General features: G+C 33.7%; 2 protein-coding genes and 2 long non-coding RNA genes across 6 annotated transcripts; 2 read left to right on the top strand and 2 right to left on the bottom strand.

The window, feature by feature from the left end:
* Positions 1 to 967: 967 nt before the first annotated feature.
* Positions 968 to 3,124, bottom strand: LOC124438478. 2 transcript variants are annotated; one of them, XM_046988642.1, is made up of 5 exons: positions 3,060 to 3,124; positions 2,805 to 2,880; positions 2,575 to 2,682; positions 1,626 to 1,691; positions 968 to 1,449 (listed from the first exon to the last, which is right to left on the bottom strand). In XM_046988642.1, exons 2-5 carry the CDS (start codon positions 2,877 to 2,879, stop codon positions 1,423 to 1,425), a joined length of 276 nt encoding a protein of 91 aa, XP_046844598.1. In that variant the 5' UTR covers position 2,880; positions 3,060 to 3,124; the 3' UTR covers positions 968 to 1,422. The 2 variants fall into 2 exon arrangements, with proteins under 2 accessions (XP_046844598.1, XP_046844597.1); XM_046988641.1 differs by lacking the exon at positions 3,060 to 3,124 and having other exon boundaries at positions 2,805 to 3,031.
* Positions 3,125 to 3,134: 10 nt separating this feature from the next.
* On the top strand, positions 3,135 to 5,356 carry LOC124438487. Of its 2 annotated transcripts, none has more exons than XR_006946115.1 (3): positions 3,135 to 3,351; positions 4,969 to 5,060; positions 5,262 to 5,356. It is a non-coding gene; the product is annotated as an uncharacterized LOC124438487 (long non-coding RNA). The 2 variants fall into 2 exon arrangements; XR_006946114.1 differs by lacking the exon at positions 3,135 to 3,351 and adding an exon at positions 4,752 to 4,809.
* A 7-nt stretch (positions 5,357 to 5,363) lies between these two features.
* Positions 5,364 to 6,207, top strand: LOC124438483. The gene is made up of 2 exons (XR_006946110.1): positions 5,364 to 5,629; positions 5,719 to 6,207. It is a non-coding gene; the product is annotated as an uncharacterized LOC124438483 (long non-coding RNA).
* A 4,551-nt stretch (positions 6,208 to 10,758) lies between these two features.
* On the bottom strand, positions 10,759 to 12,390 carry LOC124438745 (serine/threonine-protein kinase/endoribonuclease IRE2-like). The gene is made up of 2 exons (XM_046988945.1): positions 11,725 to 12,390; positions 10,759 to 11,385 (listed from the first exon to the last, which is right to left on the bottom strand). Exons 1-2 carry the CDS (start codon positions 12,388 to 12,390, stop codon positions 10,759 to 10,761), a joined length of 1,293 nt encoding a protein of 430 aa, XP_046844901.1.
* Between the last annotated feature and the right edge of the window lie 387 nt (positions 12,391 to 12,777).

Here is a 12,777-nt window from a genome sequence, read left to right as displayed (position 1 = left end):
AATAACGTCCATTGAAATCAACAAATCCTATTGTTAACAATAATACATAATAAACGAAGCTTATTCAAAGCCTTACCAACATGGTGAAGCTTAATTTTCGTAAATTCGTCAACCCAACGTTTACTTTTATTAACTATACGTATCACCAACAACAGAAGAGCATCTTTTGTTAAAACGCATGGTCATTTAATGCTCAAGTAGTCTTTAGAGTTTTTACTTAGATAGAAAAACAATCATTTGTGAAAAAAGATATCTGAGATATTAGATAAAGATTAAACTCAAAACCATGGATGAAATGTTAAAACTTAAAAGTTATGTTGCAATCCGTGTCTTTACCATAACATTAATAATAATTAATACAAACATAAACTATTCATATCGTATTCATATTGCATATAAATCCGAATGCGAGAGAACAAGTCATTTTAAATAATTGTGATTAGTTAAAATTCCCCCAAACTGGGAATACTGTCGGAAACATAAACCAGAGTTAAACAGAGTTAAACTCATTCTCCCTCGCAAGTGATCATTGACAAACGTCAAACTAGATGCACTGTATTAAATCAAATGCTGGTGAATCCTGATAATTTCTGTTTAATCGTCTAAAAATTTACAGTCGTCAAACAATCGAAGACGAAGTACATCTTTCATACAAATGATTAGAACAGCGTCTACTTCTGCCGACATACATAATTCATAACATTTTGTAATGAAGAAGAGTTAAGGTATAATACACGTTGTGAAAGTTTCTGAAATGATATAAAAGTCAAGATCCCATACGTCTGTAATTTTACTTCTTGGCAGAAAAACGCAGCAAAAAACATTACAATTCAATGGAATTGTTTTAGTTTTAATAGTCTGGATCACTCAAATATTTTGTTCAATGATATGTAGAAAATCTTTTCTTATAATAACAAAATCTGATAATTTTGATAAGGAGAAATAAATAACAACAAAGTCTTGACAGTTTAACGTGTGACGCAATATAATTTTTTCTTGTTATACGTACGTAATGAAAGAATTCACAAATTCCAGTTTATTATAAACGTGGCAGTCTTTTATCATGTGAAGAACACAATACAGCTAAGTCTGGAAAACTTACAGATAATTCCCCCAGTCTGTAATGAGTAGTCCGAAAACACTGACTTCAATACCGTTCTCTTTCAGATTGGAACCATCAATCGTTATACTTTGTTATGCATGTCGTCATACAAAAATGTTATTATAAAATTGCAAGAATTTCAAAAGAACCCAGCATGAAACACAAACTACATGTTATTTAGGGAGAGAAGGGTACTGCTTATATAATTCTTAAAATTTCTCAATGAAATGTCATATGTGTATGTATTTAAAAAAAGATTTCAGTAACATACACATTAAGCAACAGTGATCTTCTTGTGTGTCATGTGTGAACCAGTAGCTTCATAAGGTCCACATAACCAAGTAACACTAAAAAAAAGCACAAAAGTAAACTCGCTTTTTCAAAATCTTACTGCCTATAGCACATCAGTGATTATAATCTGGGAGGAATAGAAACTTGCTCAGGAGTTTACCCAGACTGAAAGCTTGGTTGTGCAGTGTAAATGTTTTCAAACTTAAAGCTAAAATACATTTCAGGGACATACACATTTAAAAACGTGATCTTCTTGTTTGAGCCAGCAACTCCATATGGTGCACATGGCCAAATAACACTAAACAGCAAAAAAATAAAATCTTAATTTCTATTTAGCTTTACTGTCTAGAGCATGTCAGTGAATATAATATATAATAAATAGAAATTGGCTCAGTGGCATAAAAGGATTGACAGTTTGATTGTGCAGTAAAAACAACAGATTTCTATAAACAGAAACAATGCTAAACTGACCAAACTGGCAGGCTAGCTACACCAAACATGCTGTAACCTTTAATGGTAATAAGTAAACAAATACAATCTATCTTGGTGACAGTTTTCAAAAGCACAAAGTAAAACTTGCTTGAAACAAAAGAAACACTTTAACTTTTGTAAAGCTATCCGCAATCCAAAATCCAACTCTACCATAATGTATGATTATACACGTATACATCCCAAGTGCAGGAGTCACAATTGTACTGGGGTGATAGCTGGGAGAGCACATTATTAATAACACATTGTATATAACCATACATGTATTCTATATTCATACATCAGTTCATTTGTACACCTTTAAAAAATGCCATCAAATGTTACAAGCAACTTAGAAATGATCAACAATCATTCTTTGAAATGGGAATCTTATAGAACACAAAAAGAGATGTACAAAAATTTACAGAAGAAGAAATTCAATCACTAACAAGGTTGGAAGTAGAAAAAAAGTTTTCGCTTCATCATTATTAATAATCATGAAAGTGCAGTGCTCACCATATGAAGATGATAAGATGGCGAAATTATTTTGATCTACAACTAAGAATGCCTAAGGTATGCCTTTTGTTAGTGATAACACTTCTTTGCAAATTCAATCAAAACTGGCAATTATTCTTGTTCAAAAAGGCATGCAGCTGGTTCATAAGAAACATTCATACAATATTAATTAATCAGAACTCAATAAAGTCACAAACCTTCATTTTCCTCAACAGCAACAAAAACGAGATCATGTATATAAAGGTGAGACAATAACTAAATCCTGTTGCAATTACAGAAGGAGGAATGTCTTCAAGAGTATTGACCTGAAAGTAAAGAAATATTAGATTTAAACAAAAGGCATATTTCTTGTTAGACACACAAGTTTCAAGTTCTTAATAAGTAAATAACCAAAATTTCTTGGCAATTTGCACACAAATCCACTAACCTTATCTTGAGTTTCAAGGAAATAATCACGAACAGAGCATCCTAACACTTCTTCAATTTTTTTCCCAACATACATCCTTGAAATACAAGAAAGAGATCCTATGACCAATGGTAACATCTGACATCTAAACCTTTTGTAAAATTTTGATGCCAATTGCTAACTTCACGATTTTCATGTCATTTTCATTTTGTATGTGTTTGGTGCATAGTTTGGTGTTAATATGAAGCATGTCACGTAATTGATAATTATGCTCACCCCTGAATGGTTGATGTTGAACAAACTATAAATCATTGTTAAATCCGCTAAAAATAAAAGGTGATTGCTAGATAGTATACTTCAAAATAAGATTTCCGCTGGGAGACTGGTGCGAGTTTTGCAATATCTTCGGAAAAAAGAAACGAGAGCATCACGAATAACGAACAAAGATAGAGCGATAAACCCTGGGTAAACCTATTATCAATGAGAATAGTTTAGTGTAGGAGTTTTATTGTGATGAAGTTGTTGGTATTTGATTGAATCAGTATGCTAGAAATTCATTCTCCTCAAGGTAAGAATCGCAAAAAATATATAAATGTATTGAATAATTATACTATTTTACTCATATAATTGAAGCAAATTATCAAGATATACAATAAAATACATCCAGGAATATTCACTCATTAATATATATGTACATATATATACGACTATGAGATACAAACATATGAGACTGCGAGATATACAAAGATATATGTCGAATTCAGGTAAATCTTTAACAAACGAAATTTTACACGGGTTGAGCCGGTTGACACATCAACAGCCTTATTAGGTAGCAATATTAGTCTACTACAAATTTATTTACATTAAATCAGTTTATGATTAGCATGATATGGCATTTGAGAACAGTACCTATCAGGTTATTAATTAAGACCAGACACTATATTTTTCTCTGATGGCTGATGCAACACTTTGTCTGTTTCCCACCCTGATTATCATCACTGCAACATGTGAAGAGAGAAACATAACCTGTGTATAGCAATATACTTATCCATAATTTTAACCATAATTGTGCAATGTCCCATAATCCAAATGTGCTTTTCTATGGCCTTTCATTATGTCTCATGCATGATTATTTTTATATATATAGTGGTGGATCTAGGAAAATACATTGAAACAGTCCATCAATTGGTTTCATTTAACCTTGAAAAATTCCTAAACAAAGCCATTGTTATAAAGGTACTTGAATTGAAAAATATTGCCCATAACTTATTTTTCCTTACCCTAGATCCACTACTGATTTTATAAAAATGTACATCATGAACAGTCCTTCAGCATTTTATCATTGTTGACCTTTCCAGAATATGACAAGGCTCTTTGTTTACTTCATGTGGGAACATTGTGAGCTGTTTTCTTTCCAGACACTGTTTTAGATGTTGACATCTGGCTCTGTTGGAAAATGACTGCTCCAGGATAAATTCCATTAGCAAGAGAAACTGCATTAGCTATGGCAAAAGACCACAATCTACAAATCCTGCTTGCTTTTGACAGCACCTGAGTTTTACTAGCAGTAGACCTCCTTTGCTATACTCTTGTATAAGTATACCAATTGCATGGTGAGTGGATGTGTCATCCCAGGATACAGAGAGTCGAGACTATCACTGATTGTCCATTTGACTGAGATACTAGCCAATGACCTGGAAGATTATGAAGCTGGATTATGTTAGTCATTGAACTGTTTATATTTGGTAAACCTTCCCCACTAAGTTGGTTTGATACTATCAGTGTATCCATTAGGCCACATGCTTCTGGGAATTGGTTTTTAAGAAGAATTTGTGCTGCATTGATGTGTTTGTCGTTCATTAGATCTCCTGAACTAAGTATGTTTTTATCAACCAGAGATAAATTTATATTTGAAACATGTAGCCAAGGCTGTGGTCTTGAAAGATTTTCCAAAGCCGTTTATTAGGCGAGCTGAGGTCAATTACATTAGGTCCTGTTGAACACCTCTTCACAGCCTTACCAGAAGGTATTGGTATATGTACTTTATAATTTTTTTTCATTATTTCTGCACGTCTTCCAACTCGACCAGTGTATGGGTGCTTAGGACGCCCATAGGATCTAATATTAATTGACTTAACTCTTGTTTGCTTCTTTTGACTATTTTTGATTTTGTCATTTTTTTTAGATTCTTGTTTTGGTAGTGAATCTTGAAGAATTATTCCTGCTTCCTGTGGTGCAGAGTTTCGTGCTTCTTCTAGCAATGTATTAAGACCATTGGTAAGAGACAATAGTTGTTGTTTGTCATCTATAAGAAATGTCAAGCTGGATAGTTCTTTCATTAGATTTCTACATTTGAGACGTAGAGCATTTTTACCATATGTCTTTTCGGTGGAAGAGGAGCAAAATCATCAGCATCATTTGGCACAAGCGATTCATTCTTAATGTGTTGAGGTGAATTCTGCTGCTCTTTTTTACTAGGAATATTTTCGAGCGAGTTATCTGCTGGAACTATGGTGTTATCTAGATGAAAAAGTGGATTTTCTCGATAAAGTGGGCTGAGTCTATCCCATTTCCACTCTGAAAGCTCTTATGCAAGCACAGAAGTGTTTGCACAAAAGTTTGTTGTGTCTCCAGTCTACGCAGGTGCAGTTTGGAAGCGTTTGTTCATCACCAAAAAGTACGATATGGTGCTCCTTCCCTGTTGAACTTTTTACTTCAAAGACCCCTGGGGACACCATGTGGACCATGTCTTTGCTAATGTCACTATCCCAACGCTTCATAATATGAGACACCATTCTGGCAGGTCTGTTGTGCAGAAATTTTGGAAGTTCCTCATTATAAGCACGGTAACCTTCGTGACATTTAACATTTAGCTCAGCATATCTAAAATTGTAAAAGGAAAACGTCACTCACGAATATTATTACATCTTATTAGAATCCAAAGATGACTAAAGTCTACAGTAAGTGCCGCTGTAGTTAGCCTAATCACACCTTTCAATAATTTGTTAATTAAGCAGTTGTTTTTTCAAAAGAAGGGGCCTGTGTCACACAACAAAAACCCTACGAAATGAATTTTTCCTTCAAAACTGGTATTTTTTCGTTATAAAAACATAGAATCATTATAGTATTGTGAAGTATTAAAAATTTTACTTTTTGAAGGTATTTGGGAGAAACCGATCAACAAGTGCTGTCAGCATATCACTTAAGGAGCACCCTTTATTCCCATGGAGGTACTCATATTTGAATGCCTTATTCTGTCTTTCAATGCCATTGTTCGTGTTCACTGCACAAATGAAATCTTCTGTCCGATACGCTTGACACCATCTCTGTAAGAAAACGATCAATACAGTATATTTTGCATGTTCTGCTAGTACATAGTATTTTATTTGAGATTATGAAATAATACAACGATATAAGCCCTGGAGATTTGGTTTTACAAAATTGCCTAGTAAAATTTTATAATTTTATAAAAAAGGGTCTCCTTCGAAAATAGCAAAAATTAATTTAGACTATTTCATGAATAGTACATCGCTTTTCTATCAACGTTGATTCCATCGCTATATTTAGTTTACTACCTTAATGTTTGGCAGCCACTTTCCACCAAACCAGTTTCTCATTTTGAGATTTTCTTTCCAAAATATGCTTTCTGTCAGGGCGTTCATTGACTTTTGACATTGTTCAGACGTAGCAGCATGTGCAATATTGCGTAGTAGATTTAGAATTTCCTGTTTATTCTGAAAACACCATTATCTATTTTGACGTCCACTCCTGCCACGATTTCTCTCGATGAAAATCACAAAGAAGTACTTCCGCATCTATTTTACATGAAAATGTTTTATATGTAATGAAATAACTACTTTTCTCTAACGACACCAACTATGTTTATTTTAGCATTTTCAATGTTCGATTTTTAACTTTTGGTCTGCATGCGATTAGAATTATGGCAAAAATGCGACAATATATTCATACACGTATAAAGTTTATCGGGGAATTCCGTAAATGTTTAAAGCGTTATCGTGGAGCTTTAAAACCACGATGCAAATCTGTTGTACGTTTGCATACCTGGAAAGGTTGTTTCGAGTGCTTGAATTTCTTCTTCGGCGAAATCTACCATAAAACGAGAAGGCTTCCATATATCAGCATTCCACTCCTTAAACACCATCAACGCTTCCTGTATACATTTGATGTTTTCGAACTGTATGATAAATGATCCAACAACTTGGTAACATACATTTGTTCTCACACACAAGAAATAAAGTGGGAGATCATACTTCGTTGTTCTATAGGTGGCATCGAGTAAGCACATTTGATTGCCATACTTTCCTAGGAGGTGTTTCTGATATTTCGTTTGATGACAGAAAATTAAAGTGCTTGTGTCCATCTCTAACGATTCCTCTGTATCTTCGTTTGAGATGGTGTTATCATTGTTCTCTGTTGACTCCTCTGCACATGGTTTGCCGGAGTGAGGACGAAACAGAAAGAAATCTTGTGGATTTTCAAACTTCCATTTTTTAATAAGCTCTTCCAAGTTCTTTTGATCATTGGAAGAAAAATGGTTCGGCTTTCCTTTGTAAAGATGGTTATAGATATCCTTGTTCGTAGGATAAAATCGCCTGCTAAGTTTATCTGGAAGTTTACACCCTTGAATAGTTCACCATTTACAAATAACTCAAGATATCTACGTGCTTCGCATACTGAGTGAACACCGTCGCGGGCCAGCTCTGCTAGCTTCTCCACTATCACTGGATCCAATGGTTCTCTTATACCAGCTGCCTGCAAGGTGTAAAACTTTACAAAAATTTTAGCTATAGCTAATCTCTTTTAAACAAATTTTACCATTCCAGTTATGTGATTTTTGTGTTCTGAAGGGCGAGGAAACTTCACGACATAGTGCATCTCGATGTCGCTGCTCTTAATTGTGCCAGTTTTCATTGTCTCATGTAATTGCTTTGCTGTTCTTCTTCTGAAGAAGATACTGTCCTTGTCCAACTAAAGAGTAAAACATTGTAATGTCCTTTTACGCACAAGTTTTTATAATTATATATTATTTTGTCTTCATTTTATAGTGTTTAACAAACCTTCATTCTAGGGAATTTTGCAATTAGCGTTATATAGATTAAAGCTGGGCATTGTTTCTTCTTTGTCGTTTGAGCAAACAATCTTCGCGTAGAATTGTAGCAGTGGTCTGTAACCTAAAAATGTATAAATTTAACATTCTTTATAAATACAAGGAAAACGTAAAATATTGTATAGTTGGCTGCATTTTTATTAGCGCAGATTATACATTGTGCAGGAATACACAAGGTGAAAAAAGGCAACGAGATGTCTTAGCAACATTTTAGAGGACGCAAACTATCATTCTTATTACAGTAATCTAGTCATTGACTACCTGTCGCTGCTGATTTTCTCTTTCTTCTTTAGCTTAGATTTTTCATTTTTGTCTTTTCCTTGGTGGCACCATAAAATTTTATCTCCGACATGCACAAAATGTATTCCGTCAAATGGGATAATAGGCCCTTGTAACGCTTCATTCTTCCTTTCCCAGTAAACTTTTACGTTGTCTTTTCTAACATCTGAATATGTTAATGATTAAAATTTTACAACCGGGGACGTCTTATATCAATGTAAATTTTTGGTTGTGCTGTTTTTAAAAAGCGTAATATTACGATTAAATTAAGCGCAAGAAGAAACGATTACCAGAGCGTTGTGTCTCTTTATTTATAGTAGTAAAGTGCACTTAATTTATTAGTATGCTATTTACTACTTTTTTATGCAATTAATTTTGTACATTTCAGCTTTTTCAACTGCCACTCAAATTAATTTTATTAAATTGACGATGTATTAAACTGTTGAGCTAATTACCTTTTGATCCAAAGCTCTTATCACCGTAGTAGACAATGAACTTGCTGTTTGTCTCAACTTCGTATTTCACGATAAGCGGCATTACATCAGACAGGCTTTGCACGGCAGCCCTGTGGCCGTCACAGCAGTCCCAAATTTTATTCATTGACATTAATTCGTTGAAAAATTTACATTACAAAGATAGTAAATTTTCATAAGTTTATAATGACGAACAATAGCCTATATGCGTGGTGTTCATTAATTGTTTTCCCGCAAAATTTTAAAAATGGCGCATTGCATTATAACAAAAAAGGACATCCTTCAAAAGAACACGGTATACTCGTGATGCTCTCGTTTCTTTTTTCCGAAGATATTGCAAAACTCGCACCAGTCTCCCAGCGGAAATCTTATTTTGAAGTATACTATCTAGCAATCACCTATAATAAAACGTAGCAAGTGGCAAAAATATAAAAAATTATTACATATTTACATCCTGATTCAGGGTAGTGGTGTTTCCATTTAAAAATAGTTAACGTTCCTATGTCTAAATCTAAACCAATCTAAACTTAAGTTAACTACTCCCGAGGCCACAAAAAAAACGTACACGTAAAGGTAAAAGACTGACAAGAAAATGTTCTGCAAGGCTTAATAAATTGCTGTCTGATCATTAGATATTCATGATCATTAAAAACCTTGGAAACATGATCCAGAAGTGACAATTTTAAAGTTTTAGCCACCATTGTGTTCTGTATTGAGGATTATAAAAGCAGAAACAGAAATTTCTGCAATATCGGACAGTATTTACATGTTACAATACACAGGAAACTCAAAACTTCTTCTCAGTTGCTTATTGAAGGCTTAGGAGTAAAATTACAATGGAATGGCTTGTTTTGCACTTTGTCATACATGAATATAATTTTATATAAAAATTTCAAAAGATCACTTCAAGAAATAGATTTGTAAGAAAGTTGGTGTACTATTTAGGGTTTATCAGAAGGGAGAAATTTGATCCAGAATAATTTGCGTACTCAAGCCTTTGATCTTAAATCTAAAGCAAATGAGTAAAGAAATTAAAATTGTCAGTTGTTACATCATAAAAATATAATGCTAATTTACCAGATTTGTGGTCATATAAGTACTTTATGATGTGACATCATGCTTTGTAACGTGTTTTAGCTGTTTCCTTACGGGAAGACATGTTCATTAATTGTAAACTTTATCTACGAAGCGGCATCTCACCGGGGCGGGGAAAGCCCCTATTTCCACGTGCAAGCAATTTATTGGGGAAAATTTAGCGTCCTACATAAACATATATTTCTCATGTTTTTCCTTAAAATCAACCGCTCGATTGTAGTCCACTACAAACAATGGTAGAAAAGAAATGTTTTGACTTTTTTTAGCCATGACAACGTGTGATGCCCTTTTAGTTGAAAAGTCTTTCTCACAATTGGTGTGAAGACATCAATTTGCAATGTTTACGACTTTAGAAATAGAAAAGAGTTCAGAGAAGATAGTTGTGTTGGGAATAAGTTATGTAATTGAATGTCCTACTGACAGAGAGACAAATTCTCCTTAGTTGTTTTAATTTCGTTAACCAATAGGCTTAAAAGAATTTTGATTGATGTTTTGTTGTAAATGAGTTGAAGAGAGAATCTGAGTGAGTGAGCGATATACGTAATTGATAAACAGTGCATGAGAATAAAATTTCGTTATTAAAAGGCTTGAATTGTTAGATCTATTCGACATATTCAAAGGGAATATTGCTTGGGCGACGGGCAAGATTCACAAAAGTTGTAATTTTTCTTCGTTATTTCCTCAATTACATCATCATCAAGTTCATGTTTTGCTTTGTTTCAATTCCTCATTTGCCTGTCTTATAAAATAGTTCTTGTAGTGGTCTTGTCCTTGGTCAATCATATCGGTGAAGACCAATGTTGATTTTAATTGTTATACTCCTTCATCCTTAAATCTAATTACCAAAATTATAACCATGCCTAAATCTAGAGAAAGTTTATTACAAATGATGTTACATAATGCATTAATGATGAAGAGTGTTTTTATTTTAAATGTATAAAAACATTTCTCAAACATAATTTGCGGTCAGTAAAATGTTTATATATTGATGTGTGTTATTTCAATCAAAAATGAAAAAGGTTTTGAGATCTGGTTTGTTTTTCCATTCATCATTTGATCTGACAGCCGCATGCACCAAAACAGGAAGATTTGGAAATGTTTCAAGAAAGTACTCCTTTGGATCGCCAATCTTTTCAAGTGGTTCAGGTTGTGGTGTTGGCCGTGGTTTATCGTACCAATGCAGGCCAACATTTCGAATAAATCTTAAGCAATCTGTCCATGAAAGCCCATACTTAACAATCTTTCCACTCACCTTATCAGTACAAAAATAATTATAGGCATCATGATGTATTCGACTTTTCCAATCGGAGGGTTCACTATTTAATTGTTGAACGACACTTGAATTGATATCATTTATTTTAATTGGTCGTTGGTTCCCAACTTTACATAACATTTCAAACTTTTCGTCATCTGACATAAGAAAAGGATGTTTCAATGCTTCGTTGGCCAAGGGTCTGTCTTCCGGTTTTAGCTGTAGCATCCACGATAAAAGGTCTTTGAACGTGGCATCCTTGATTTTGTCCAAGCCAACTGGGTTTCCGTTTAATAAGTTGTCTAGTCTTTGCCGTTCAGGTCCAAAAGGATGTTTCCCCTTTGTTGCAACATAATAAGCCACCATTCCGGCATTCTATTTTCAATAAAAAATGGAGTTAATTTATTTGTTACTTGCAAAAATACAAGTTCAGTTCAAAAAAAATCAGAATAATGTTCTCCAATTAAGAATCGTAGCCATAAATTTTTTAGAGCAATCTAAATGAGAGACATACAATCTTAAAACCAATAAGGCAATAACAACAATTCTGTATCATACATATACATATTTTTATATTTTATACAGTACAATTTGTATTTTGCCACTATATGACTGTACAATGGAGGTAAAAAAAAATTTTACTTAAAATCATTATCCCTACCAAATAAAGCATTGAGCTGTAGTTGGACCTCTAGCTCTACTTCAAGAACTTACCATAATGTCAGACTCTTTTTTGTAACGAACTTTTTTAATTGTATCATCTGATGCGTTATATGACTCTGGAGCTATCCAATTTTTAGCTCCTCTTTGTATGCTCCGATGTGTCGAAGTTTCATCAGATAACATATGACTTATACCAAAGTCAGCGATTAAAAAATTACCTTGTACATCTCGAAGAACGTTTGATGGTCTTAAATCCCGATGAAGAATAGGATACGGATCACTGTGAAGATCAGCTAAACCTTTTAAAATCTGCATAAGAATTGTAGGAAGTGCTTTTTGAAGATCTTGCAAAGTAGAAGATTTCACAAAACTTTCTAACGATTCTTCACACAAATCTAATATCAAATACAAATAATCTGTGCTTGGTTCTGCTTCAAGATACCAATAATTCACAACATAATTTGAACGCTTGGCATTCAACTCATTCAACATATCTTTTTCTCGTTCTGCTAACTCCACACAGTTATCTCGAAGCAATCGTTTTACTGCTTTTCCGTAACCATCTTTTCCGAATCCAAGGTAAACACGAGTTCCATCACTTCCCATACCAAGCAAAAACTCCTCAGAACAAATAACCTCTACACCATTCACAAGTTTAACTTTTCTTGGATTTTCCTGCCCATATTCTTCCATCATTCTGAACTTTTGTTGGTGCATTATTGATTTATCAAAACATTTCTATGGTTGAGACAACAATTCTTCAATTGAAAAGTAAAGTAGACTATTTAAAAAGGAATAAATCAATGTATCAAGAAGCAATTTAATTTTCTAATTGCACGCACATCAAAAAAAGTGGCTATTAGACAAGAATTGAAATACCTACACCGCTTTGCCCGTGAAGGTAAACAGACTTTTATATTTGGCTACTAAATAATAACATAATAACATAACAACATGTTTGTCTTTGTTTCAGTTTATTTCTATTAACAGCATATTTCCCTGCTTCCAAACACACGGATGAGAGATATTTAGTTCAAAGGACGTTGAGGGACGTTTAGACTGAATGTTCCTCATAAAAGTTATCAACACCTTGTTTCCACACTT

The sequence above is a fragment of the Xenia sp. Carnegie-2017 genome, unplaced genomic scaffold (genome assembly GCF_021976095.1).
Source record: "Xenia sp. Carnegie-2017 unplaced genomic scaffold, XeniaSp_v1 HiC_scaffold_19, whole genome shotgun sequence".
NCBI lineage: Eukaryota > Metazoa > Cnidaria > Anthozoa > Malacalcyonacea > Xeniidae > Xenia > Xenia sp. Carnegie-2017.
The sequence above is the reverse complement of the archived record's forward strand: the minus strand, read 5'-3'. Positions and strand labels throughout refer to the sequence as shown.